Consider the following 27,287-nt stretch of genomic DNA (forward strand, 5'->3'; position numbering starts at 1 on the left):
ACTTTAGCGAAAGAACCAAGAAGATGAATCCCTGCAGTCACGAAAGCTTTAAATCGAAACTCTTGCGATGGTGTGTGGTGGTGGTGTGGTGTTAATTCTAGATTTGAAGCTTTCGTGACTGCAATGATTCATATTCTTAGGTTTTTTCGGTAAAGTCTATTTTTAGTCTTAAGCCTCACCTTACCATATTAATAAAAGTATGTGGCCCTTGCCCCACCACCTTCTCCAACCATTATATAAACAGAGTGGTAGCTTCTGCAATCTCTCATTTACTTGATACAGCTGTTCGTGGCTGTGACGGTACCACCTGAAGACGGAAGCTTGTGTTGCCTCCGAAACGTCGTGATTTTTATTTTTTATTTTATTTTACTTTTTAATGTTTTTTACCTACGTGACTTTACCCAAAAAAACCTAAGAATATGGTGTGGTGTTGCTACCCTTTCCCCCGTCGCCCTGCCGCGTGCGTGCGTGCGTTCGTGACGCAGGGGAGCTGAGAAGACGATGATCCTGGGGTGCGCCGACTCCGACGAGCAGTCGTTCGTGACGCACGTGCGATGCAAAGGCTTCGAGAGCAGCTTGTCCGAGTGCCATTACAAAGTTGGTGACGGAACGCAGGGGGAGGATCATTCCTGCAGAGCAAAAGTCGCCGTTAAATGCAGCGCGAGCGCACGAGGTTCGGTGATTCGTGCTGCACTTTACAAGCCGCACAGAATCAAATATTTTTAAATACTTTTTTTAAAAACCACGCTTTAATGAAATGTACTATCCGAGCTGCCCCTTCCCATGCCCCCTTCCCCCATCGCCCCTCCCCTCCTTCCACATCCCCCGCCCCTGGGCGTGGCTCCCCGAGGCTTGCCGTGACGTAAGGGACCACGTGGTGATTTACAGGCAACGTGAGTTGAGCGTGGGCAATTAGAGCCGTTAAAAATATTGTTTAAAAATATTTATTTTTTATTTTCAATGATAGAATATAGTATTGTCATCAGTATGACACACCTATACCAAGTTTGCAGTCGATGCGACATTGGGAATACGGTTGAAATTGAGTTACAAGATTTTTGGATACGACACATACAGAGTAAGTTAAATAAAAGCGTGTGAAAAGTTTAAAAATATGTTTTGGTCCATTGGAACCTCCTTTGCCAGTAGCAAAATATGATAATTGGTTTTTTACCCTTTTATCTGGCAACAAAACTGACACCTTTTTTACAAGGAGTCATGTTTGCATTGACCACAATACCTGCGGTCGGAATGCAAACAAAAAACACAACGCTGATAATGTATGCACTGTCCTTTTGGCGTCATCTGGTCCAACACCATGTGAGACTAGGCTCTAAGAAAAGCTGTCTCGGGTGTGGACCAATCAATTTCAAGGACAGTGCATATATTATCAGAGTTATGTTTTTTGCGGGGAAAGATCAACAGCGGTTGCCCAGTGGAATATCCTCAGCCCCTGCCATAGGAATGTGGACTTTCCACCACTGGCTTAGGGCTGTAAAACAAAAGATGGGGCAAACATCGCCTGCTCGATTGCTCAATTGAGCAGCAGTAAAACCACCGCGATTTTAATTTTCGATTTAAAGCTTTCGTGACTGCAGGGATTCGTCTTCTTGGTTCTTTCGGTAAAGTCACGTGGCCGAAACGTCGTGAGAATTATTTTATTATGTTTTGTTTTTATCATTTTATTATTTTCCTCCTACGTGACTTTACCGAAAGAATTAAGAAGATACACCGCGATTTTGTTTATATATTTGTTTTGCTTACCCCGCATTCCGTCGCAGCGTGCGCCGGCGACTCCTTCACGTGCGTCAACGGGAAGTGCATCGACGAGGCGAGGCTGTGCGACGGCTACAATGACTGCGGCGACCTGAGCGACGAGGTTTGCTGCAAAGGTGAGCGCACGAAACTCGCCTCGGTCACAGAGCGCCTCCGATTGGCACGGTTGCGCAACGTGCGGGGCATCGAGCGTTGCCCCCTCGCCGGCGGGTGGGGATTTCGCCGGGTGCTCCTGCGTGGAAAATAAACACAGTGCGTCATTCGTTTACTGAAAACATCTTGACATGAATTTTGATTTAAAGCTTTCGTGACTGCAGGGATTCATATTCTTGGTTCTTTCGGTAAAGTCACGTAGAAGGGAAATAAAAAAAAAAAATATTTTATTATTTCCCTTCTAAGTGACTTTACCGAAAGAACCAAGAATATGAATCCCTGCAGTCACCACGTAAGAAGGGAAATAATACAATAATAATTATTGTATTATTTCCCTTCTAAGTGACTTTACCGAAGGAACCAAGAATATTTTTAATAAAAAACCTTCAATGAAGGACAACCCACCCCTCCCCGCGCCTCCCTGAAAATGTGTCGTATGACTCAGTCTGACTCTCTTTGATAAATAGGTAAACTATTATAAATTGGTCCCGATATGAAGGAGGAGGCATCATATAGATACACTTCACTTCTCCTGGCCGCAATAGTCTGGCTCGACCATTTCAATGTAAAATTACAGCTTTTGCTCTACATGACTAAACTAAACTTTTTATTTTACCAGTTAAGGAGGCCCACTGAGCTATGTAGCTCTTTTTCAGAAGCGACCTGGCCACAAATGATGGCACAACGAAGTGGCTCATCCGATGTGGGAATTTATAGCAGCAGCTAAATACTATAAACGGCGTGTTTCTAAATATTGAAGGGACAAACCGGAGGACCCGGAGAAAAATCCACACGACCACAGGGAGAACATGCAAACTCCAAATTTGAAGTAAGGCGTCAGGGTTGGGATCGAACCAATGACCTCCTGCTTACCAGGCGAAGGATATAACATCTTGCCACCACGAGCGAAATTATTTGCCCTGCTTATTAGTTCCAGAATTTGGGTTAAAATCCAAAACTTTTTTAAAAACCTGGAGAATGTGGCCCTACATCCAAAATTTTGGATCATGGGAAATAAAAGCATTCCATTCAGATAAATCCGAAAATATTACGTCAAACCTTCCACGGCGCTGATCACGTGCCTTTTCTCGCTAAATCGTGCCATCAAATATTGCCAGAATAAGTCCACCTCGCTCATGTTTATTGAGTCCAGGGCACCAATCGCGACATCAACATTGTCTGTGACAAAGGTAAAGGTGTAGCCCCTGCAATTGCTTGCTCGAGCCACTGCTGGCGTAAGAGCCTCCACGAGAGAGAGAGACCATCCATAGGGTATTTTGGCCTAATCTTCCACGCTGGACAAACGGCTTGACAGGTTGGAGTACCCACACTTTACCCCACCACACGCGTATCTGCCGCTCGACTAAAAAAAAAAATGTTTCAACTGCCACGCCATGAGATGAGATGGAATCGAACCAGCGACCTCTAAATTGTAGGCGCAATGCGCTAACCATGACACCAAAGGCTACATCCGTACCATTTCCAGGACCGCAGTGTCTACTGCGTCCGTAGACTCTACCGGGAGTCAGACTCGAGGAAGGCTCAGCCGCGAACCGAGTGAGCCCCATCTCAGTAAACGTGGGACGTTGGGCCAATGTTGGTCTAACGTTTCCAACCGCGGCCCAACGTTACCACATTTTATGGCGGGTAGAACTCGACGGTGATCTCCCTCCCGAAGTTGCGACATGTGTCGGAGCAGAGCGCGGGACAGCGACGACGCGCCGAGTTGGCCAGGGGAATCTCGTCGCTGGCTGACCGTCGTCACCACCACAAACCACCGCCGCCGTAGCTTCTCGTTATATCCTTCATTTATTTATGGTGACTTGCTCACATTTTCTATATTTTATAACTTTATCGTTGTTTGTTGTTGCAACTTGCTGACCTGACCCTACTGGGCATCTGTGAAAAGAGCTTCATAGCTCATCGGATTTTTTTCAGGATAAATCTTCTGTTCGGTAGGGCAATGTTTACATTCCGACCAGGCGGCATTGTCGTTGGCGTATTCACCTTGCCATCAAAAAATATTCTAAGTTCAAATTCCTGTCGGGGTGAGAGGGGAATCTCATTGGCTCGCCGTTGCGCTCTCTCCCCCCCCCCCCCCAGCGTGCAAGAACGACTCGCTGTGGTGCAGCACGGGGATCTGCGTGCCGCGGGCCTTCGTGTGCGACGGAGAGAACGACTGTTACAACCGCGAGGACGAAACGTCGTGCGGTCAAAGCGATCACGAGTCGAACACAGGTACCGGCAGATGTGTCCCTCAACGGAGCGCGCGCACACGTGGGTTGTGTGGACTGTGCTACGTTGAACCTCCGATTTCAACCAGTTTACACAACAAAGGCTCATTCCTAACAGCGTGCTTCAGCCGCACCGAACCTCACAATAATAATATCCAGGGCCTACCTTGGCTCCTCCCACCCTCAACCAGTATATATACAAGGACTGTTTACTTGGAATTTCTCTTACTTGATACAGCTATCGTGCTGTGACGGTTCCACCTGAAGACGGAAGCTTGTGTTGCCTCCGAAACGTCGTGATTTTTATTTTATTTTTATTTTACTTTTATTAATTTTAATTTTTTACCTACGTGACTTTACCGAAAAAACCTAAGAATATGAATCATTGCAGTCACGAAAGCTTCAAATCTAGAATTGAATATAGCTGTCAACCCACACGGGGAAAAAATGGTGTTTCTTTTTTGGTGTTTTCTCCCTTGTGATGGGACTTGGTAGGATGAACGTCGAGATTTTTAAGGGCACAGGGTGACCAATAAAAAAATAATTCGGCCGAAGTTGGAAAACTGCTGCTGTCATATCTGCCAATGGAGTACCCAGTTCCTGCATGACTGCCAGAGGTCGCAACCAGGAACCCGATACCCGTACCCTACCCGATACCCGGCTACCCGTACCCGGCCGGGTACGGGTGCCCGTTTGTGACCCTAGTGCGGCCGGGTACAGGGAGACCGTGAGTCACTGGTGAGTAACTGTTTGTCACTCATTTCCCAACGTCTTGTCCCTTCTCACAATTCAAGTTCCTAGAATTAACCCACCCGCGCCTGCAACATGGCTTCATCCCAGAGGTCGCAATCAAGTACCCGGCCGTACCCATACTCTACCCGTACCCGGCCAGGTACGGGTAGGGTACGGGTACGGCCGGGTACGGGTACCCGTTTGCGACCCTGATGCGGCCGGGTACGGGTACGGGTAAGGAATCAAAACCCGTTTGCGACCTCTGATGACTGCACGTGATAGAATTCAGGGTGAAACGGTGAGGGTGATTGATGGTCCAGCACTCACCTATTCACTCCAGGCACTCGCTCCCTCACCAGCAGCCAGTTGCCTCCTTATCACTCTTATATCGCTACCACCATGGTTACAGTTCTCATCAACTTCACTCGTGATTTTACACCCGTGTTGAGGAGGACTTGGTCAACCAGCCACTGACTGTTTAGTCTCATCCACACGGTGTCCAACCAACACACTGCAGGTCACAACAACGCACTCGTTCACCCACTCACTCACTCACCATACTGCAGATCACAATAACTCACTCACACTCACCCACCCACTCACTCACCACACTGCAGATCCCAATAACTCACTAACGCTCACCCACCCACTCACTCACCATACTGCAGCTCTCAATAACTCACTCACACTCACCCACACACTCACCCACCCACTCACTCACCACACTGCAGCTCACAATACTTCTCTTGCTGCTTCTCCCCTCGCACTTATTGAATGTGAGAATCATTATCAGGTCGTTATTGTTATTATAATAACCATCGTTCATTAAAGAGATGTGTTATACTGCCATCCATTCCACCTTCAATAGAGCTGTTTGTTGTTGGCATCTCGGCGGTTTGGTGCCTGTGCTCAGCAAGTGATTTCTTTTTTGACCCGATGAGACCTCGAATTTTCTCGGTCACGAGCTCAGCTCAGTTCACATGCAAGGTTGTTGTTGTTGTTGTTTTTGTTGTTGCAGAACTGAAAGGTGTACTGCGTGGTAAGAAGTATTCTTTTTCTACTTTTGTTTATTTCTAAAATCGAATTTAGTTTCTCTCCTGAATTGTGTCAATACCACGTGTTATAATAGGAAAGCATATTTTTTTTTTATAAAAAAAATCGGAGTTATATATATATCCCTGTACACGATTGTCTTACGCTGGTGTAGGAGGCGGTGCACTTATCTGCTTCAAATTTGTGGCGTTTTATTATCGGCACACAAACAAACCCCACCGAGAAGTAAGACGCGCCACCCAGCCCTGCCCCCCCCCCCGCCCTCTCCCCCCACCAATACTTGAGTGATATTATAATTAAAAACAATGATGCAGCTCCCGCTTTTACATGAGTAAGCAAATCACAGCAAGATGAGTTTTTGCACACTACGGGCAACACATTTTCTCCAGTCACTGCCTTAAACCCGTTCAGTGGACCGAGTGGAACAACAGAATAAGCGGCTAAATACAGACTGAGTGGTACATAGAACACATTCCTGCGGAGGGAGCTGGTAGGAACGTTGGGTTGCTCGGTCAATGGCCAGGGTCAACGGCGGCGTGGTGTATTCCGCAAATATGGCCGACTGTGAGGGCGGGCACAAGCCGGCGTGAGTAGGTTAAACGTTGAGTTTTATAAGGGCACCACAGGGTGACCAGCCCCTCCCCACCCAGCCCCTCCCCACCCAGCCCCTCCCCACCCTCCCCACCCAGCCCCTACCCACCCTCCCCTCCCCACCCAGCCCCTCCCCACCCAGCCCCTCCCCACCCATCCCCTCGATCCCCACTCAGCCCCTCCCTGCACGACGGACGGACGGACACAATAATCCCCTGTGGTCTGCTGTAACCAGGAGGTTCCTACCAGTAAAAGGTGGCTTCTAGACCGAGTTGCATTTAAAATCGGTGGCATATATAAATTTCCACCGTTCTCTTACTCTCTACAGGAGTGAGCGAACACCTGTGCTTGTTACAAGTGGAAATCGTTATTGTAATAAGAAATGTGAAGGATAAATAGTAAAATAATAAAAATAAAACATAATAAAATAAAAAATTCTCACGACGTTTCGGCCACAACACAAGCAGCCGTTGTGTTGTGGCCGAAACGTCGTGAGAATTTTTTTTATTTTATCATGTTTTATTTTTATTATTTTATTATTTCCCTTCTACGTGACTTTACCGAAAGAACCAAGCAGATGAATCCCTGCAGTCACGAAAGCTTTAAATCGAACAAGAAATGTGAATGTTTAACGTTCATGCTCTGTTCGTCTCCCCCGTCGCTGAAGAGAGAGCGGAGGTCACGAAGGCCCAAGAGCTGATCTGTGGCAACTCGACCTTCCAGCCGCACGCCCCTCCTCCCGGGAGAGTACGCAGACTCATCGGCGGCAAGAACGCCGAGCAGGTAGCGCTTTGCGAGCGCGACGCATCTCTCCTCCTCCGGGTCACAAAGGTCACGGACGTCGTCTTGGATGCGAACTGGAACGCCGGCGAACAGAGTGGAATGACGCGGGCGTCGAGAATAAAAACCTCGTTTGCCATTTCAAACGTTGTCGTGCCTCCTGGCTTTGACATTCCTCATCCTCCACCCCCTCCCCCCCCTCCTTCTCTAAGACACTGGTGTGACCACCAACCGCACGCACATCTCCTCCACGAAATGGAGAATTAAAGACAAGCCACGTTGTGACTGTGGCCATGGCAACGCAAACAATGGTCTTTATAGTAAACCCCGTAACAGCAGGCGTTAAAGATCTCGCAATGCCATTCACAAGAACAGGCCGTTGTGTGTCCGCGTCAAGGTCCACATTTGCCCAAGTTTGAAAGTTACACCGCAACTTACTGATTTGGGATTACGCAGAGCAGTCATTGTCCCCCTACTGGCAGGCTACTGCTCCAGGTCACTCGTGCAAATGAGACCATATCCTGGTCTCTGGAGTTCCCACCTGGCGAGACAGAAATAAGCCAGAAACGTGAAACTTGAGACGTCGTCCGCTTCTCTCAGTCTCCAACTCCGGGAGTTCGTTTTTCGTCAGCTGCTCTGTGGAAAAAGCAATGGCTCTTGATCACCAAATGTCCGCTGAAATAATCATTCACCTTTCTATTCCCCTTGTGAAACCCACCTTCATTTTTTTCATGCGGTAAGGGTCAATTTCCGTGGCAAGCGGCGGTGCTCAAAGAAAAGTTCGTTTGGACGTGCGGCGCCGTGTACCTGGGCAGTCACTGGGTGCTGACAGCAGCGCACTGCGTGGGGTGAGTGATCCCAAGGCATTTCCCCTATAGCCCCCCCCCCCCTGTGAAGGTGTTTCCCACCCCCTGAGGTCTGTTCCACCTGCACAGGAGTCTCTTTTCCTTCTCTCTCCTCTCTCTCTCAGTGGCATGAACAAAGCACGTTCAAGGATCATTTCCTGGGGCGATGGGGCTTTCGTCAGCGCACCTCTCCCAAGCTTTGGAACTCTTCGCCTAATAAGACTCTCAGAATCGTTCGCAATATTTAAGTCCTGTCCCTGAAAACACTTATCTAAAGTGGCCTTGACCCCACCCGCCTAGTTCTGGCCGTTTAAACTTCAGCAGGGCCGTATTATCCAATAGGCACCGTGTATTTTTTTGTTTGTATCATAAAAAATAAAAAGTGAACATCCTTTTTAAATTTCATCTGGCCAACTGCCAAATCGCTGTCTGTGGTGCTGACTTTAGGAAAAACCGCCACTTTTTTCAAATTTTCTTGCTGTGGATTTCACACCTGATGATTGCTTGTGTTGCAGTCGACACGTCGTGATAATTTCTAATTGTTTTATATTTATTTTATTTTATTATTTCCCTTCTACGTGACTTTACCGAAAGAACCAAGAATATGAATATCCTTTTTAAAGTTGCGCCATCCGATACGATAATCACGGTAAAAATAAATTGTTGAAGAAACTTTCGCTTGTAATAATTTTGAGGGCTACCTTGCTTTTTTTTGTACAACCATTTCAATCTAAATCTGCTGATCTGCGACACACAGCACGCGCGCTCCCATCGAATTAGGGCACAGATTAAATAATGAGCGTACCGGCAGTCATGACATCTGTCCAGCGGGTGGACGAAGTACCGCGTGAAGCAAGCGAGTGGCGGTAGTCACATGGGGCAGCAGCAGTATCAATTGTAGAGAGTTATCACTGAAGGCCTACGAAACAGAAGTGCCGAGGGCCTTCAAGAACCTTAATCTGGCCCTGCCCTGCAGGTTCTGTTTATTTCCTGCATCTCCATACACCCTGGCGCATTGGCATCTACGGATGAAATGCTCCTTGCAAATGTCAATGATTATTATCATGAATTCTAGATTTGAAGTCTTCGTGACTGCAAGGATTCATATTCTTTGGTTTTTCGGTAAAGTCACGTAGGTAAAAAATTTAAATAAATTAAATCACGACGTTTCGGAGGCAACACAAGTTTCCGTCTTCAGGTGGAACCGTCACAGCAAAATTACTGTATCAAGTGAAGGCTAAAAAAAATAACCAAAGAGTATATTATCATGAGCACGTGCTTGTGAAGTGAAAATAGTTTCTCTTTATGTGCCCTCGTCAGGGTTTAATTTCTCACTCGATGTTTTTTTCTCTCTCGGAAACGCCGGCATCGCGCGTTTCATGTGATTTGGCGCGTCAGATATCCGCTGTTCAGCTCTTATTAAATAGAGTTCATCGTAAAGACAAGGAAGTTCAATGATGAGCGCTATTCTTTGACGACATCTGGTAACCCTGCGCACCATTCACACATTCATAATAAAGTTTTTTGGGTTAGATCACGTTAGTGTAGTGTTGTAAATTTAGGCCACTTTATTACAGTTCGTTACATAACACTTGTTAGCTAAGCCGAGGATTTGCCGCCCGTCGCTCGTTCGCTCCCTCACTCGCCGCGTCCTTATCCTATTCACTACTCGCCCCGTTTCACCCCTCCCAGCTGCCGTGTCTCGCTGTCTCAGCGGGTCGATACCACGGTAGCCCCGGGGGTCAAGCGTGCCGACGTACGGACTGCGCTTACCCCTAGCAACCCTATCCTAGCCTACCCAGTTCCACACAGGACTACTCTCAGCCTAACTAGCTTGGCGGGTCCGACTTCAGCTTCTCTCGTCTTCTGTCTTCATCAACTTCACTCTCGGGCTCATTTTGCCCGTCTTATATATCCCTCGCGACCCCTTCCGGAACATTCTCTAGAGGACCCTCTATGATTGGTGGATACTGGTCTTATCAAATGCCGGTCCGACTCCCCCCTTGTTTACCCCAACAGAATTACCCCAACGGTCGTCCTGACCTTAGCTGCTCTCGAAATCCCCCCAATGATGTTCACCAACCGCCTCTTCTGGCCACCCAGCGCGGACATGCAGTCGTTCCAGAATATGCGCGCGTTGAACCACTACATCAGTATAAATGTGTCATAACCCTCGACCACCCGACACAGCCAGTAAGGTCTGTCATGTAAACAACGATTAATTACGACTTCATACCCACCGCTGTGTTGGAGAGTAAATCCACAACAATACATATTTGAGTACGACGTCTCGTTGGAAATGACATCCAGCATCGTCAGGCGATTTGCCAGAATAGTGAAGCAATCCACCTGCGTCCGGTCTTAAATAGGGCAAGATGACGTCATCACTTTCGCGACTTCCGTGTTAAACTGACGATTCACACACGTGTGTGCTTTGCACACCGCAGCACACACCACTGCAGCATCCTCGCGACAAAATAAGATGAGGCACATGCGGCTCCGTGCTCCTCTTTAGCAGTGTACTGTGCTGCTATCCCAGTGTGGCTCAGCTCTGGACTTAAAGCTTTAGTGACTGCAGGAATTCCTATTCTTTGGGTCTTTGAGTAAAGTCATGTAGAACAACAAAATTAACAAAAACTACGACGTTTCGATCGCAAGCAATCCTCATCAGATGACGATTGCTTGTGTTGCGATCGAAACGTCGTAGTTTTTTGTTCATTTTCTTTTGTTCTACGTGACTTTACCGAAAGATCCAAGGAATATGAAACATTTTTTATTTTATCAGATAATGCCCACTGAGCTCCTTTTTCAGAAGCGACCTGGCCACAAATGATAGCCCAACGAAGTGGCTTATCACGTGGAAATTTATAGCAGCCAAATACTTTAAATACTTACAGCAGCCTAATACCTTACACCGGGGCGGTGAATGCCAACCATGCTAGACGACTGCGTGTTCTCGCGAGTTTATTGGTAGGAACCTCCTGGTTCCACCAGCCCACAGGGGATTATTGTGTCCGTCCATCGTGCATCCAAAATTTTGGAGGGGTGGGGCTGGGTGGAGAGGGGAGGGTGGGGAGGGGCTGGGTGGGGAGGGTGGGGAGGGGCTGGGTGGGGAGGGGAGGGTGGGGAGGGGCTGGGTGGGGTGGGTGGGGGGTGGGAGGGGTGGTGCTGGGTGGGGAGGGGCTGGTCACCCCGTGGTGCCCTTATAAAACTCAACGTTTCACCTACTCACGCCGGCTTGTGCCCGCCCTCAAAGTCGGCCATATTTGCGGAATACACCACGCCGCCGTTGACCCTGGCCATTGACCGAGCAACCCAACGTTCCTACCAGCTCCCTCCGCAGGAATGTGCTTTGAAATGAGCTGTGGAGGGAAAAAAACCGGAGGACCCTGAGAAAAATCCACACGACCACGGGGAGAACACGCAAACTCCAAATACTATATACAGGCGTCAGAGTCGGGATCGAACCCACGACATCCTGTATACCAGGCGAGGTAGTTAACATCTCGCCACCGTAACAATTCTCGCATAAAATAACAGCCCGGGATTAATTCTTCGCTCGGTATTTTCCGCAACGCTGCTAAGCTGTCTTGGAGTAGGACATCTGTGCGAAAGAGCTTCATAGCTCATCGGATTACTCCAGTCTAAATAAAAAACATACACAAAATAAGCATACGTTATCGTACCCTCTATTCATGTAATGTTATGAACAGGTTTATAAACAAACACATTCTCAGGACAACACAATGCGAGATGGATGTGGCTGGGTGCCAAAGCAATTCCCGGCACTGAGTTCTGGCCTGAAATGAAGTTGCTGACCACATTCTCATTTATTTTTTTGGGGCGATTAGATTCGGACGTGCGAACATGCGCGTCCGTCTGGGCGAGCACTCGCGCAACACGAAAGAAGAGTCGCAAGACAGCATGTCAGTGGAGAGCGTGACGATCCACTCTGGCTACAACGCCAACACAAACCAGCACGACATTGCGCTGCTGAAGCTGCGCATGTACAACCAGCAGTACCAGTACTCTCGGTACGTGTCACCTGCCTGCCTGCCGCGCTCGCCGCTGCAGTTCGAGAGGCATCATACGTGCTACGTGTCGGGCTGGGGCACTGCTCGTGGTGAGTGTTCGGTTTGGAAATGTCGCGGGCAACTTACGCGCACGCTCACACACGCCGCGGTGCTAAAAAGGTAAAAGTTGCCGTGATGTGAATTGTATTCACGATAGGATACGTTACGATATCAATTTCGCGGTGTGGCGATTATTACGATAAAAAATCCTCCCGTGATTTTGTGCAACGATATTTTGCGTTGCCATGTTGATGATGCTTTGTTTTGCTGCACATTGGGTGTGAAGGATCATTGAAGTTCTTCAACTGCAGTTCACACAACATAAGCACACCACGCGTCCTCTAATCGTTGCAACTTTAGCACATATAATGCACGTGCTGTCAGTTACACGAGACATGATTGAACAATTAAATAAGCTGCTAAAATCATGACGTCAAAACCACTTCACGGTAATTTACTTCAGAAAATATTTTACAAAGTGCTATTTTAATTGTTAATATTAAAAAATAAATTACCGAGAACTTTCATAATGATCTATGCTTGTTACTTCGTAAAAATTTAGTTTGGAGATGTTGGTAAAAAATATTAATATTATTTACTTCGGAAAACATTTTACAAAGTGCTATTTTAATTGGTAATCTGTTGCAATCCACAAAAATGCCACACGAAAGAAGAAATTCCAATGGGTTTTTTGTTTGCCGAAAACTTTAATTATCTTCGTGAAATATTTAGTAGGGGAATATTGGTAATATATATAAACGAACAATGAAATCACGACAAAACCATTTTTTTTACCCACATTGCAATTGGCATAGGCTTGGTATAGCGTGACACGTCGTGTTCCCACATCGCGACAACCCCCAATAAGGAGTGGTGTTTAATATAAAACATCTCCGCTTTGCGAGATTTAGCCAGTTATTGCCCTGGAGGTTTCAGTTTCAGTTTATTTGGTATAGCCCTGTGAGCCATTCGGCTCTTGAATCGGGTGCAACCGCAACAAAACAAAAACATGAACAAGAAAACATCTTCAAGTGACTATGCGCAAACAGAAAATCCAGGAAAAGACAGCTAACTCCGTACTACAACAAACAAAACATGGCCAAACCAAAACACTTGATGAGCCGACACACGCTGAGACGCGTGGTTCAAAACAAAGGCTTTAGAGAGAATTTATCTTACTTGATACAGCTATCGTGCTGTGACGGTTCCACCTGAAGACGGAAGCTTGTGTTGCCTCCGAAACGTCGTGATTTTTATTTTATTTTTATTTAATTTTACTTTTTTTAATTTAAATTTTTTACCTACGTGACTTTACCGAAAAAACCCAAGAATATGAATCCTTGCAGTCACGAAAGCTTCAAATATAGAAAAGGCTTTAGCCACCAGCGATTAAACCGGATTCTCAAGTGTGCCGAGTTAACGGTCTCAGCTCACCGATGACTGCACAACAAACAACACAAACAAACAAAAACTCCATCACATTGAATTTGAGTTTGCGTTTGATTTGTCCAAATTCCAGCCAATTTTAAATATCAGCTTGGCTCGTTCAATGAAAATTACCCCCGGAGGTTACCCTGGGTGGCAGGGCGGGTGGGAAAGTGCCGCTTCACGATGTGTTGACCACAGGCCACGTGTAGGAGCCTCAGATGAAGCTCTGTAACAGCTCCGTGTGGCCATTCTCGAACGCGATTGATCACACTGCTCTGCATTAGATCCAAATGGATATTTTGTCTCATTGCATGAAGTCCAGAGCACAATTGGGATTACAAACTGGGGGAAAGAAATTTTTTTTTTATTACTCTCTTAAAAATCCATTACTCAATGCCTCATTGTGGAGGTAATGTCAAGGAGGCTCGTGCCATAGTCTTTTAAGGGACCTACTACCAGAATCTCTGATGCTTAACTCCACGAAAAAAGTATTGTGTTAAAATATGCATTCAGAAAGTTACCTTAGTGTCTAATAATAGATTTTGGGGGTGTCATTCCGCACAGATAAAACGCCAAGTGTTGTTTCATTTAAACAACGTATCTGACCCAAAAATCACTTTTGAATGATATTGCCCACGCAGGCATGTATGTTAAACTTTCTTATCAGTGCCCGATTCTCTCCCGTCAGACTTGCAGTCGTCCAATAAACACCCCGATGTCTTGCGCTGGGTTGACGTGAACCTCATCGCAAACTGCTCCAAAATCTACAATCAGTACTTCATGGATGGGATGGACTGCGCAGGTAACGGAAGTTTTGTGTCTTGCGTCCAGTGACGGCGCTATGCATAAGCAATCTAAGAAAAAGTTTAGCACCCCAAGCGTCTTAATTGCCCCAGCTTCATGACAAAAAATTGGGGTGAACCAAATATCTCGAAATCCAATCATAATCAATCATAAATGTAGCAATTATAAAACACATTTTTTTTTATTTAGCCGTTGCAAACTGCATGGAATAGCAAGACTTGGGTTTGTCTCCCACATAATCTCATTAACGATCTGCAATTAGACATCATCTCACCCTGCCACCATAAATCATGCTGGATAATATTGGCCTGGTAAACCAAAAGGCTGATGGGACTAAAGCACATTTAATTAAATTACATTGAAACCCAGAACAGAGTTCTGCCCATATTTATTTGCCTTTACCAACAATGCTCTACGGCAACGCGTAACGAGTTTTGTTTATACGGCGAAGCTGTTTTTAGTTGAATGGACGTGTTTTAATCGCTTGCTTAATCATACTTAAAGGCTACGATTTTATCACAGAGGTTCCCCGACTGTGGTCATGTAAATGGTTAAGATGAACAAAGTATGAAGTGCAATCTTGGTGATGTCACGTGTCTAGCCGTCGCGCTGCTTTCAGATGTGCTTCTGCGGCCGTCTGGAACGCTCTTCCTTCTGATACTAGGAAGCCACTGGAGCTATCCACTTTAAAATCTAGTTTGACAACGCATTTCTTTAGAACTGCTTTATGTATTTAGTTTGTTGTCCTTTCCCCGCACCTCCGATTAGCAGGGTTGGCTACGTAAGGTGCGAAAGAAGTTAAACGTACATGTGATTCAACGATTCCTTTAATTTCCTTTAAGTTCAGAGCAGGCAGGGATAGTCTGCTACAAACATATTCCGTGACATTTCCGTGAATGATTTTATTTTTTTAAATGCCCCCCATACCTTGCCCATGAATTTCACTCAAGATTTACCGCGTCCAAACCATAGCTTGAATTCTAACGCTGCTTATCCCCCCCCCTCCCCACGTTGACGAATTACTCCGGTTTGGTGGTTACCGCAGGGAAGCACGACGGCTCGGCGGACACCTGCGACGGTGACTCCGGGGGTCCACTCGTCTGTTTCGACAACGGCGGAAAGGCGTACGTTTGGGGTTTGGTGAGCTGGGGTGATGGCTGCGGAAACGTCGATCGCCCCGGTGTCTACGCCAAGGTGGCATACTACCTTGACTGGATCTTGCAGCACACGAGCACAGATCTGTTTCCGCACTACTGATCATCTGCCCAGCCCCTGCTAAAGGCTCGTAATGTACGTTGGACCTATCTTGAGTTGAAGCTTTCGTGACTGCAAGGAATCCATATTTTTTGGTTCTTTCGGTAGGTAGAAATAATATGAAATGAAACAAATCACGACGTTTCGATCGCAACACAAGCTGATGACGTCCGCTTGTGTTGCGATCGAAACGTCGTGATTTATTTTATTTTATTTCTAACTATGTGACTTTACCGACAGAACCAAAGAATAAGTACGTTGAACCTCTTTCGCACCGTACGTAGCCAACCGTGATAATCGGAGGCGCGGGGAAGGACAACACAACCTTAATAAACTACTGTGATGATCATAGTGGTGGTGGTGATCATTCTGTTGAGCATTTCACCTTTGGAGGTTAAGAATGACTGTGTCATGTACCCCGGAGTTTCTGTTTCCTCCCCCCCCCCCTTTAACCAAGGTCAGGCGACAGGTTTGTGGACAATGCAGCTAGCCTGACAACCCAGATCAACCATTGCCCTCACATGACCCCCCCCCACCACCACCACACCGTATGGGGAAAAAATATAAATGCAGAAATAACAATTTTACATACTCTTTGGTTCTTTCGGGAAAGTCACGTAGTTAGAAATAGGATAAAACTAATCACGACGTTTCGATCGCAACACAAGCGTTCATCATCAGGCGTGTTGCGATCGAAACGTCGTGATTTATTTGATTTGATTTATACCCACGTGACTTTACCGAAAGAACCAAAGAGTATGGATTCCTGCAGTCACGAAGCTTCAAATCAACAATTTTAGCATTTAAGGTCATTGCATCCTCGGTGGGTTGACGCGGCACGGCGAGACTAGGATACATCATACAATGTTCACGATAATCGAATTGTCCGTTTTTGCATATTATAGTCTTATCGCGTTTGTCACTTTTTTGTTTTGTTCCTATTTGAACACATGACAAAATGTGCTCGAAATAGCAAATTCACAATGATTAGAAATGCAAGTGAATAGCTGCAATGTTACCCTCCAAATTGAAATGATTGGCAAAAGATTGCCGGGACAGATGTACGGCGCAGTGGCTCGTTTCATTAGTTGTGCAAGTTCACTTGAATTCTCTCACGTATTTGCCGTGCTGCAAAAGGGTCATCGATTGTAAAGTCGCAATGTATTTGAATACTTATTTGGAGTAGACTGCAGTTTAAGGAGTTTTAAGGAAGTTTGATTTGTACTGGAAGTACAAAAAAAGTAAAAAAAAGTCATACAATGGAGATGTGAAATATGATTACAAAGTTACGGGGAGGTTGATATCGCATTAATCGTTCGATTGTGAAAACATAGTACTGTATCGTGCAAATTTACAATGCATAAAACCATACTTATTTGCCGTCGTGTATAATAACCCAGTCTTTTCAAATGGAGAACAAATCATAAATAGAGGAATTACGGCATCACGGACTTGATAAGTGCCAGGAAATTGTGGTACTTTCCCAATCCTCATGCATGTTGTGATTGCTTGTTTAACAATGACACCAAGTAGCAGCAGCAGCAGATCACAGTTCTGTTCATGGTTCAAAATAAAATATGACGTTCAAAACTGTAGCGAAATAAACAATCACATCTACACCCCTAACAGAACCTGGTTTGATTTCTGCATTAAAATAACACAGAAGTTGCATTTGTTTACATTGTGCACCGCATATCATTCCACATTGATTGACAGGTACTGGAACATCGGTGGTCAAAAGTGAAAAGGCTTCTTGTTAACGTTTACTTCATTTTGGCCGTTTGGGCATGACCGTTTGCTTAACTAATTTATTTCCATTTGTATAGATAAAAATTAACTATTAACTGTTTTTGATTTAAAGCTTTCGTGACTGCAGGGATTCATATTCTTGGTTCTTTCGGTAAAGTCACGTAGAAGGGAAACAATAAAATAATAAAAATATAAAACAATAAAATTCTCACGACGTTTCGACTGCAACACAAGCAATCATCATCAGGTGTGAAAAAAACACTTTTTTCAAATTTTCTTGCTGTGTTTTTCACACCTGATGATGATTGCTTGTGTTGCAGTCAAAACGTCGTGAGAATTGTATTGTTTAATATTTTTATAATTTTATTGTTTCCCTTCTACGTGACTTTACCGAAAGAATCAAGAATATAAACTTTTTATTTTACAAGGCCCACTGAGCTGTCTAGCTCTTTTTTCACAAGCAACCTGGCCACAAATGACAGCTGCAAAGAAGTGGCTTTTTTACGTGGAAATGTATTCTCTAAAACGCGTGATGTTGATTCTAAACGTGGAGGGGAAAACCTGAGGACCCGGATAAAAATTCCATGCGACCATGGGGGGAAGAGACACGCAAACTCCAAATATACAGCAGCAGACGTCAGGGTCGGGATCGATCCCACGACCTCCTGCATACCAGGTGAGGTAGTCAACATCTCGCCACCACGGCACCCCCAATAAGAAGCTGCGTCTTTCAAGCGAAATCGTTTCACTCAGAAACTTTTAATGTTGTTCCTTCTCATGTTCCTTTGATTTCCAGACACGCGCAACACATTAAATTAAAATAACCAAACATAATCAATGCAGGACCCTCCTGCAAAGTATTGAGATTCAATGAGACTTTCAGAACCAATCATTTATTTATACTGCAGGAATCCGATGAGCTTTCAAGCTCTTTGTCACATGTCCAGTCGGGGCGGGTAAGAACGTGACAACAAGCGGTACAAAAATTAACCCGTAAAAACAAAGTTTTTCACTATAAATCCTTTATATGCGTGGCGGCTAGAGTCCTCTCGTCCTCTGGCTTGAGATGGCTGCCACCTATGGGTCAGATGAATGCCTGCCACCATTAAGCAATTGGTAATTAAATATAATTTCTTTTTTCCTAAAAAGTGTAAAATTTTGGAAAAAAATTTTCACGAAAATACATTGTCACGCACAACGAGTCGATTGGATCACGGGAAGTGGGTTAAAAAACGACCGAAAGATTTGCACGGTCGTAAGCAAGCAAGCAAGCGAACTTAATATAAAGGATTAAAAAAATAGGATAGGAGTGTAAAGTACAATAAAGGTAAACAAATCACCCAAACACAAATACCGCACTAATCCATCCCCATCCTACCCGACAAAGCCCACTGAGGTATCAACTTATTGTTCAAAAGCGACCTGGCCACAAATGATAGCTCAACAAAGTGGCTTATCATTTGTGTGGCATTTATAGCAGCTAAATAATCTAAAGAGTCAAGAATCAAGACGATTCTAAATGTGGAGGGGAAAGCCGGAGGAGCCGGAGACAAATTCCACGCGACCACGGGGAGAGAGACACGCAAAGTCCAAATATACAAAATATACAGCAGCAGCAGGCGTCAGGGTTGGGATTGAACCCACGACCTCCTGCATACCAGGCGAGGGAGTTAACATATCCTAGCCACCGTGATGATGATGAGAGAGAGAGAAAGACGCAAATTCCAAATATACAGCAGCAGGCGTCAGGGTCGGGATCGAACCCACGACCTCCTGAACACCAGGCGAGGTAGTTAACATCTCCTAGCCACCGTGATGATGATGAGAGAGAGACACGCAAACTCCAAATATACAAAATATACAGCAGCAGCAGGCGTCAGGGTTGGGATTGAACCCACGACCTCCTGCATACCAGGCGAGGGAGTTAACATCTCCTAGCCACCCTGGCGCTCCCTTTAAGTAAATAGAAATACAAAAGTTCAAATTGTATCATTAATTTTCCCAAACTTTGGAAAGGCATTAAAAAAATAGGGAAAAAAACACCAAGACGACACAAAGTCCCGTAATACAAATTGTACGTTAAAATGTAACTCTCGATACATCGTTTCAAGATTGCATTTACAAATAACATTGGCAAATGTGATGACGAATATCGTTGAATGGCATTCTCTAATCGATAACGCGTAACGCGCGATGCGATTCTTTAATCGATAACGCGTGACGTACGATACGATTCTTTAATCGATGACGAATATCGTACAATGCCATTCTTTAATTAATAACGCGTACCGTTCGATACGATTCTTTAATCGGTAACGACTAACTAAGGAATCGATCACGTGCAGCCCCCCTTAGTCAAGTGTTGTTGTTTCGTAGCGCCGCATCACGTGAGCGGCCGTCGCCGGCGATTAGAATCCCCAGCGCGGATAGGGGTGGCCACGTTCAGTGAACGAGGGGAGGGGGGATGGGGGAGTGGGCAGGAGGGGGGGAGTGGGGAGGGGGGATGAGGGGGGAGTGGGGAGGGGAGGAGGTGGGGGTGGGGAGAGGAGGGGGGGAGGGAGTGGGAAGTAGGGGGGAGTGGGAAGTAGGGGGGAGTGGGGGGGAGGGAGATGTGGGGAGTAGGGGGGGGAGGAGGGGGGGAGGAGGGGGGGAGTGGGGAAGTGGGGAGGAGGGGTGGGGGGAGTAGGGAGTGGGGGGGGGAGAAGGGGGGGAGTGGGGAGGAGGGGGGAGCAGGGAGGGGGGAGGAGGGGGAAAGTGGGGAGGAGGGGTGGGGGGAGTGGGGAGGAGGGGGGGGAGTAGGGAGTGGGGGGGGAGGAGGGGGAAAGTGGGGAGGAGGGGTGGGGGGAGTGGGGAGTGGGGGGGAGAAGGAGGGAGTGGGGAGGAGGGAATAGGCTACTTCGACCTATCCGCTCTACGGAATCCAAACAGCTGCGAGCGCATCACGTGGTGTGACGGGGTGCCCCGGCCCCGGAGCCATGGAGGCGATCGGCATCGACGAGGAGGACGCTGGCGGCGCTGGCGGCGCTGGGCCGAGCGGGGACCAGACGGCGGGTCGGGACCCCGACTCCAACCGGGACTCGTGCAACTCGGAGGACTCACAGAGTCGAGGGGCAGCAGCAATCGCCGGGATGGCCACGGCCGAGTCGCAGCCCGCGTCGTCGCGATCTCCATCGTCGTCGTTGTTGTCGTCTTCCTCATCATCATCGTCGTCGTCGTCTTCATCATCGTCAACATCTGCAGGAGCTGTTGATGGCGCCAGCCGTGTTGACGCCGTCTCCTCGCCGCCGTCAGCCTTCGTTCCCCGTGGCTCTCCTCCCTCGCCTGCTCCCCTCATCATCTCCGCCGTGCCTAACCACGGCCCTCGGCCTTCGGCAGGGATCCGTAAGTCTAATAGTTCCACAGAGCCACTTGTTTAGATATCTCGACTGTGTGTGTGTGTAGGGGGCACAGGTGGTGCATCAGCCAGTCATCTCGGTCAGTCGACCCGTGGCACCTGCTGGGTCTGCCCCGTGACCTCCTCCTGCCAGCGGGTGTTCGACACTTCACGTGATAGCCTCAAGGTGCACCTAGCCTGGCACAAGCGTCGTGGTGACGTCACCGCCACTTAGTGGCGAATGGTTGTTGTTATAATAATAATGCCGATGACTGGTACCAGCGGTGTCAAGATCGGCCTCTGTGGAGGAGGAGGCGGCTCGTGAAAGACGCTGTTGCTACTGGGCAGTGCCAGGCTAGGTGCACCGTGATGCTGCTGGGAAGTTGGAGGCAGTCGCCCTCCAACAACAACGGAGGGCGGAGGAGCGACGCTCACAACAGCGGGCGGAGCGCCGGGTGGCTAAAGCACAGCAAGTTGGCACAGTAGGGGGGCACAGGTGGTGCATCAGCCAGTCATCTCAGTCATACTCTATGTTTTTTCGGTAAAGTCACGTAGGAAAAAAATAGAAATAAAATAATAGAAATATTAATATATTTAATATATTTTTATTTATTTTTATTTTTTACCTACGTGACTTTACCGAAAAAAACCTAAGAGTATGAATCCTTGCAGTCACGAAAGCTTCAAATCTAAAGTCATCTCAGTCAACCCGTGGCATCTGCTGGGTCTGCCCCGTGACCTCCTGCCAGCGGGTGTTCGACACTTCACGTGGCCTCAAGGTGCACCTAGCCTGGCACAAGCGTCGTGGTGACGTCACTGCCACTTAGTGGCGAATGGTGGTTGTTGTAATAATGTCGAATTTCCACGCTCGAAATGCCAAGTGGGTCACCAACAAACGACGCTGCTGAAGGTGTCCCAGAGAGGTTGGGACGCTTGTGGGAAAATATCTTCACGGCTCGTCTGATTCCTCGTGTATAGATACAGATTCTGATGTCCGAAGACGTTTATTGGATCGATCGATGTGCTGACTTGCAGGGCGGGGTGGGAATGTCACCACTGGTAGAGCGGTGCGAGATGTCGACTGCCTCGCCTGGTGTGCAGGAGGTCGTGGGTTCGATCCCGACCCTAATGCCTGCTGTGTATTTGGAGTTTGCGTCTCTCCCTCATCATCACAGTGGCTAGGAGATGTTAACTACTTCGCTTGGTTATGCAGGAGGTCGTGGGTTCCCGACCCTGATGCCTGCTGCTGCTGTATATTTGTGGTTTGCGTGTCTCATCATCATGGTGGCTAGGAGATGTTAACTACTTCGCCTGGTTTGCAGGAGGTCGTGGGTTCCCGACCCTGACGCCTACTGCTATATATTTGTGGTTTGCGTGTCTCATCATCATGGTGGCTAGGAGATTTTAACTACTTCGCCTGGTGTGCAGGAGGTCGTGGGTCCCGACCCTGACGCCTGCTGCTGCTGTGTATTTGGAGTTTGCGTGTCTCTCTCATTATCACGGTGGCTAGGAGATGTTAACTACTTCGCCTGGTATGCAGGAGGTCGTGAGTTCCCGACCCTGACGCCTACTGCTGTATATTTGTGGTTTGCGTGTCTCTCATTATCACGGTGGCTAGGAGATGTTAACTACTTCGCCTGGTGTGCAGGAGGTCGTGGGTTCCCGACCCTGACGCCTACTGCTGTATATTTGTGGTTTGCGTGTCTCTCATTATCACGGTGGCTAGGAGATGTTAACTACTTCGCCTGGTGTGCAGGAGGTCGTGGGTTCGATCCCGACCCTAATGTTGCTGTGTATTTGGAGTTTGCGTCTCTCTCTTATCATCACAGTGGCTAGGAGATGTTAACTACTTCGCCTGGTATGCAGGAGGTCGTGGGTTCTTGACCCTGACGCCTGCTGCTGCTGTATATTTGTAGTTTTCGTCTCTCTCTCTCACCGTGGTCGCGTGGATTTTTTTCCGGGTCCTCCGGGGGTTTTCCCCACCGCATTTAGAGTCAACGTTGCGTCTTACGAGTATTTGGCTGCTTGAAATGTGTACATGATGATAAGCCACTTCGTTGAGCGATCGTTTGTCATCGCCAGGTCGCTTCTGAGAAAGAGCTATACAGCTCAGTGGGGGCTTACCTGGTGAAAAAAAATAGTTTTAGTTTAAGAAGCGGATAGAGAAGTGAGGCGTGACCTGCAGTGCGTAAATGGTTTCCTTCCACGTTTAAGTGAAATACCCAGAACTCGATGAGGCGATTCTGAATCGAACACATCGACATTCTTACCACACGTGTTTTCGCGGTTGTGCCGCTGCTGCTGCTGCTGCTTCAGCGCGTGGAGCGAAACGTCGGGACTTGATTCCGAACAAAACACGCGGTAACAGCCCGGGAAGGGCACGTGGGAGAGAGCGAAATTGACGCAATTAGTAATAACCGCAAACTAGAAAGCACAAATTGTGTGAAAATCGATTGCAGTTTGCCCAGCCTTTGTGCACAGTAGCATTAGATTGCTTTATGTTGCATTGCCTCAACCGGTTGTAATCCAAATGTCTTGAAGTAAAATCCATCATTTATATTCAACACGTCATGTATCCCGAACGCGTCAACTGGATTGCAGACAGTTCCTCCCATTGGGCAAACCCCAGCCACAATATATCGTCGTCATCCTTTTAATGCACAAGTATAAAGACTCATTAATTTTCCGAATGCGACTGATTGTATCGTTGGCACCGGCTCACTAGCTTGCTGCCTTCCAGCCTATCTGCTGTGGTTCCTTGGCAAATCGTGAGATACAATTTGCACGACAGTCGACGGATCTATAAAACTAAAACATTAATCTATGCGAGTGTCGATTTTTAAACGGAAGATATAGCAATCTGTCAATTTTTTGTTTTTTGTGGGTAAGATCACGTAAATATAAATGCGTCGTTAAACCCGCCACCACCCCACACAGCCAATTAGTAACGACACATACACATTTATATTTACGCAATCTGACCCAAAAGATGGATTATATTGGTCGCGAAAGCCTACGTGTTAAACTGACAGTAATCTGTATTTTTATGAAATAAGTATTCTCTAGTGTAACAAGTAGGCTTTCACGACCAATATTATCCATAATAGAGGTTTTTGGGTTAGATCGCGTAAATATAAATGTGTCGTTAAACCTGCTACCACAGAATGTGCCAACTCGTTCCTAGTGAGTAGTTGTCCACATACCCCTGGAGCCCTTTCATTGATCCATCGCTGGATGAAGACTTTCCCCTTGCCATATCAGGCAGTGGAAGTTTGATCATCATATTCCACCGTTCTGGTCCGTACCAGTTGGTGAAGGCAGAGAGCATAACAGAAACAGAATATTTATACCGGTAGGAACCACCTGGTTCCACCAGCCCACAGGGGATTATTGTGTCTGTCCGTCGTGCATCCAAAAATGGGAGGGGTGGGGCTGGGTGGAGAGGGGCTGGGTGGGGAAGGTGGGGAGGGTGGGGCTGGGTGAGGGGTGGGGCTGGGTGAGGGGTGGGGCTCGTCACCCCGTGGTGCCCTTATAAAACTCAACGTTTAACCTACTCACGCCGGCTTATGCCCGCCCTCACAGTCGGCCATATTTGCGGAATACACCACGCCGCCGTTGACCCTGGCCATTGACCGAGCAACCCAACGTTCCTACCAGCTCCTTCCGCAGGAATGTGTTTTGTACTGGAGGAATCCGATGAGCTATAAAACTCTTTTTCACAGATGTCCAGTAGCCGCAGGTAAGAAGGTTACGACAATGGAAGCATGTAACTGCGGTACAACAACGGATTTTTTTGCACTGATGGGGTGCCGCAGTGGCGAAATGTTAACTCCTTCGCCTGGCATACATGAGGTCGTGGGTTCGATCCCGACCCTGATGCCTACTGTATATTTTGAGTATGCATGTTCTCCCCGTGGTCACGTGGACTTTTCTCCGGGTCCTCCACATTTGGAAACCGTTTAGAGTATTTGGCCGAAACACATTTCCACATGATAAGTCACTTTTTTGAGCTATTGTTTGTGGCCAGGTCGCTTCTGAAAGAGCTATATACAGCTCAGTGGGCCTTACTTGGTAAAATTAAAATAAATAGTTTAGTTTTTTATTTAGTTAGAGTACAATGCAAGCACTCCTGAAAAGCTGCATTGAAGTAATTTTTGTGCTAATAATAGTGTTTGTGTGCACACACACACTAGTTTTCAGGTGGAAGTCACCACACACATTTGGTGTCAAGCATACTTGGTCTGTAAGGAGGCTTGCAAGAATTCGGTGACATCATTGGGGCCCTGAAACTGCTGCAGCTCCTAGTCCTCAGGGCTCAGCAAATAGCAGCAGCCCAATCTTGCCCACTGACAAACGCGGAACCTGTGTGACAACATCAAGCTGTAACATAGAGAAGGGACAGACTCGCGTGTTAACAGCCGGGTGCTTTGAGTGGCGGATTTGTGGAAGAAAGACGCCACGTGGTTCCGCAAAAATAATATTGACTTGACTAGGCACGGTGACTATGCACTCCTGTGATCCAGCGATTTAGAGGCAAGCATTGGTGGATTATGCAGAGACTGGAAGACTGCTACCCAACCTCCTGGTCCACTCGGTGGTAAGAGCATCGCTGGATGTATTGCAGATGCTAAGTCTTAAGACCAGAGTAGTTGAACAGGAAAAGGAATGAGTTGATGCGCAGTGGATTGCTGCTTCAGTGCCTCTGTTGTGTTTTCAGAGTTCACATTAGTTCACTACCCTTTGGTCTCGCATAGAGGCTAATAGACTCAATAGAGACCCACAGGCTCGCGTAGAGTTCACAGTGGTTCAACGCTGTGTAGTTGATGGTTTGGCCGTTGTTTCTGCATTCACACGCCACGCTTTCTTGGAATTTCCACTTGTGAAGGTAGTAGTGGTCGGATCTGGCTTGAGATTTACTTTTTAAATTTCATGCAGTTCATTGTTTTCCAGGTAGAGTGAATCCCAGGGGTTCCTTTTGCGGGATCAGTGATGGCAGGCAGGTGGTAGTACAGCAAAAAGGTTCCTGGGATATCTGTGTATTTTAATAAAAAACCATACAACAATGTGTGTATGTACGTTGAACTTCTTTCGCACCGTGCGTAGCCATCCACGCTAATCGGAGGGGCGAAAAACAATGTGTACAGCATGGTCCGGAGTTCGCTACGGCTCCTGACTCTTACCACACCCCGTGCATTGACAATGTCACGTGGCCGTGCATTCTCGTTTTCTCCGTACCCTTCCAGTGACACGCGCTCGTGTTCTCGTGTTTTTTTGCGCAGGATTCCGAGACCCCATGACCCTGGAGAGGCTAAACCTCATGAACATGGCCAAGCTGAGCATCAAAAGTAAGAGCATGTGAGGCGGCTGGGTGGCTCGTGATGTTCGCGTATCCTAATTTTTTTAAAGTATCTCCCTATACCTCACCCCACCCTACCCCCAGCGAGTCGGATACGCAACATTGTGTTGTGTTTGAAATTCATATCCGACTCCAAAATCTAATCACTTTTTAAGTGCACTTTGTTATTCATGCAAGGCTGTCACGGCGGCGTTATGTTTCACGGACTGGTATCGACTGCATTAGTTTAGTGAGGAAAAGGTTCCCTACCCCCTGTTATGAGATCAGACTAAAGGGGGTCGTAGCATCGACTAGCAGTGTCTGCAGGAATTTTACTAAATAACTTGGCCGGCCGCAAGTAGCGTTCATAAATGATTTGCGGATAATTCACCCATTGTTGGTGGCACTCTGCTGTTTACCACTTGCCACCGATGCCCCCAGGGGCCACACACAGAGTGGAGTGGGGCACTGGGAGGAGGAGGAAACCCAGAGTGTCAAGGGATATTTGAGCGAATAGAACAAGAACTCTCCACGTTCATCACGGATATGGTTGAGCCTGTTTTGGATTTGGATTAGAGACCGCCTCCTGGAATACCGGATGTTGTTGGCTTTGGCTGGTGTGCGGGCAAGCGACGGCAGTACAGTAACGGATACTTGCATCGATCTGTGCGGAGTGTTTAGTGTTACCGCATACCAGTGTGCATGGGTTCTCTCCATGTACTCTTGATTTCCTCCCACGTGAAGTCAAGCAGGTATTTATGACAAAGGCTTGAATTTCGGATTAGAGACCGCCTCCTGGAATACCGGATGTTGTTGGCTTTGGCTGGTGTGCGGGCAAGCGACGGCAGTACAGTAACGGATACTTGCATCGATCTGTGCGGAGTGTTTAGTGTTACCGCATACCAGTGTGCATGGGTTCTCTCCATGTACTCTTGATTTCCTCCCACGTGAAGTCAAGCAGGTATTTATGACAAAGGCTTGAATTTCTGAGACTTTCCTGCCTAAATTAAGTCAGAAGCAAGGGCTCGGTCAACAATAGGGGCGCCACAGTGGCGAGATGTTAACTGCCACGGTGGCGAAGATGTTAAATACCTCGCCGGGTTCGAT

General features: G+C 47.1%; 2 protein-coding genes across 4 annotated transcripts in view; both read left to right on the forward strand.

Annotated features, from left to right (window-relative positions):
- The window catches only part of CFI (complement factor I), a 28,615-nt gene extending 11,275 nt beyond the window's left edge, over window positions 1-17,340 (forward strand). Inside the window, exons 6-14 of the mRNA XM_061571124.1 lie at window positions 486-673; window positions 1,782-1,892; window positions 4,033-4,167; window positions 5,914-5,934; window positions 7,207-7,322; window positions 8,061-8,167; window positions 12,016-12,287; window positions 14,354-14,467; window positions 15,515-17,340. Of these exons, the coding sequence (XP_061427108.1) occupies window positions 486-673; window positions 1,782-1,892; window positions 4,033-4,167; window positions 5,914-5,934; window positions 7,207-7,322; window positions 8,061-8,167; window positions 12,016-12,287; window positions 14,354-14,467; window positions 15,515-15,726 (1,276 nt within the window). The 3' untranslated portion in view covers window positions 15,727-17,340. The remainder of the gene's footprint in view (window positions 1-485; window positions 674-1,781; window positions 1,893-4,032; window positions 4,168-5,913; window positions 5,935-7,206; window positions 7,323-8,060; window positions 8,168-12,015; window positions 12,288-14,353; window positions 14,468-15,514) is intronic.
- A 3,023-nt stretch (window positions 17,341-20,363) lies between these two features.
- Window positions 20,364-27,287, forward strand: part of RUFY2 (RUN and FYVE domain containing 2) — a 28,331-nt gene continuing 21,407 nt past the window's right edge. Inside the window, exons 1-2 of one of the 3 annotated variants that reach the window (XM_061571117.1) lie at window positions 20,364-20,853; window positions 26,125-26,190. In XM_061571117.1, the coding sequence (XP_061427101.1) occupies window positions 20,448-20,853; window positions 26,125-26,190 (472 nt within the window). In that variant the 5' untranslated portion in view covers window positions 20,364-20,447. The remainder of the gene's footprint in view (window positions 20,854-26,124; window positions 26,191-27,287) is intronic. The other 2 variants (XM_061571116.1, XM_061571115.1) reach the window with 2 other exon arrangements.

Source organism: Lethenteron reissneri, chromosome 47 (assembly GCF_015708825.2).
Source record: "Lethenteron reissneri isolate LAM-NWPU_2019-01 chromosome 47, ASM1570882v1, whole genome shotgun sequence".
Taxonomy (NCBI): Eukaryota; Metazoa; Chordata; class Hyperoartia; order Petromyzontiformes; family Petromyzontidae; genus Lethenteron; species Lethenteron reissneri.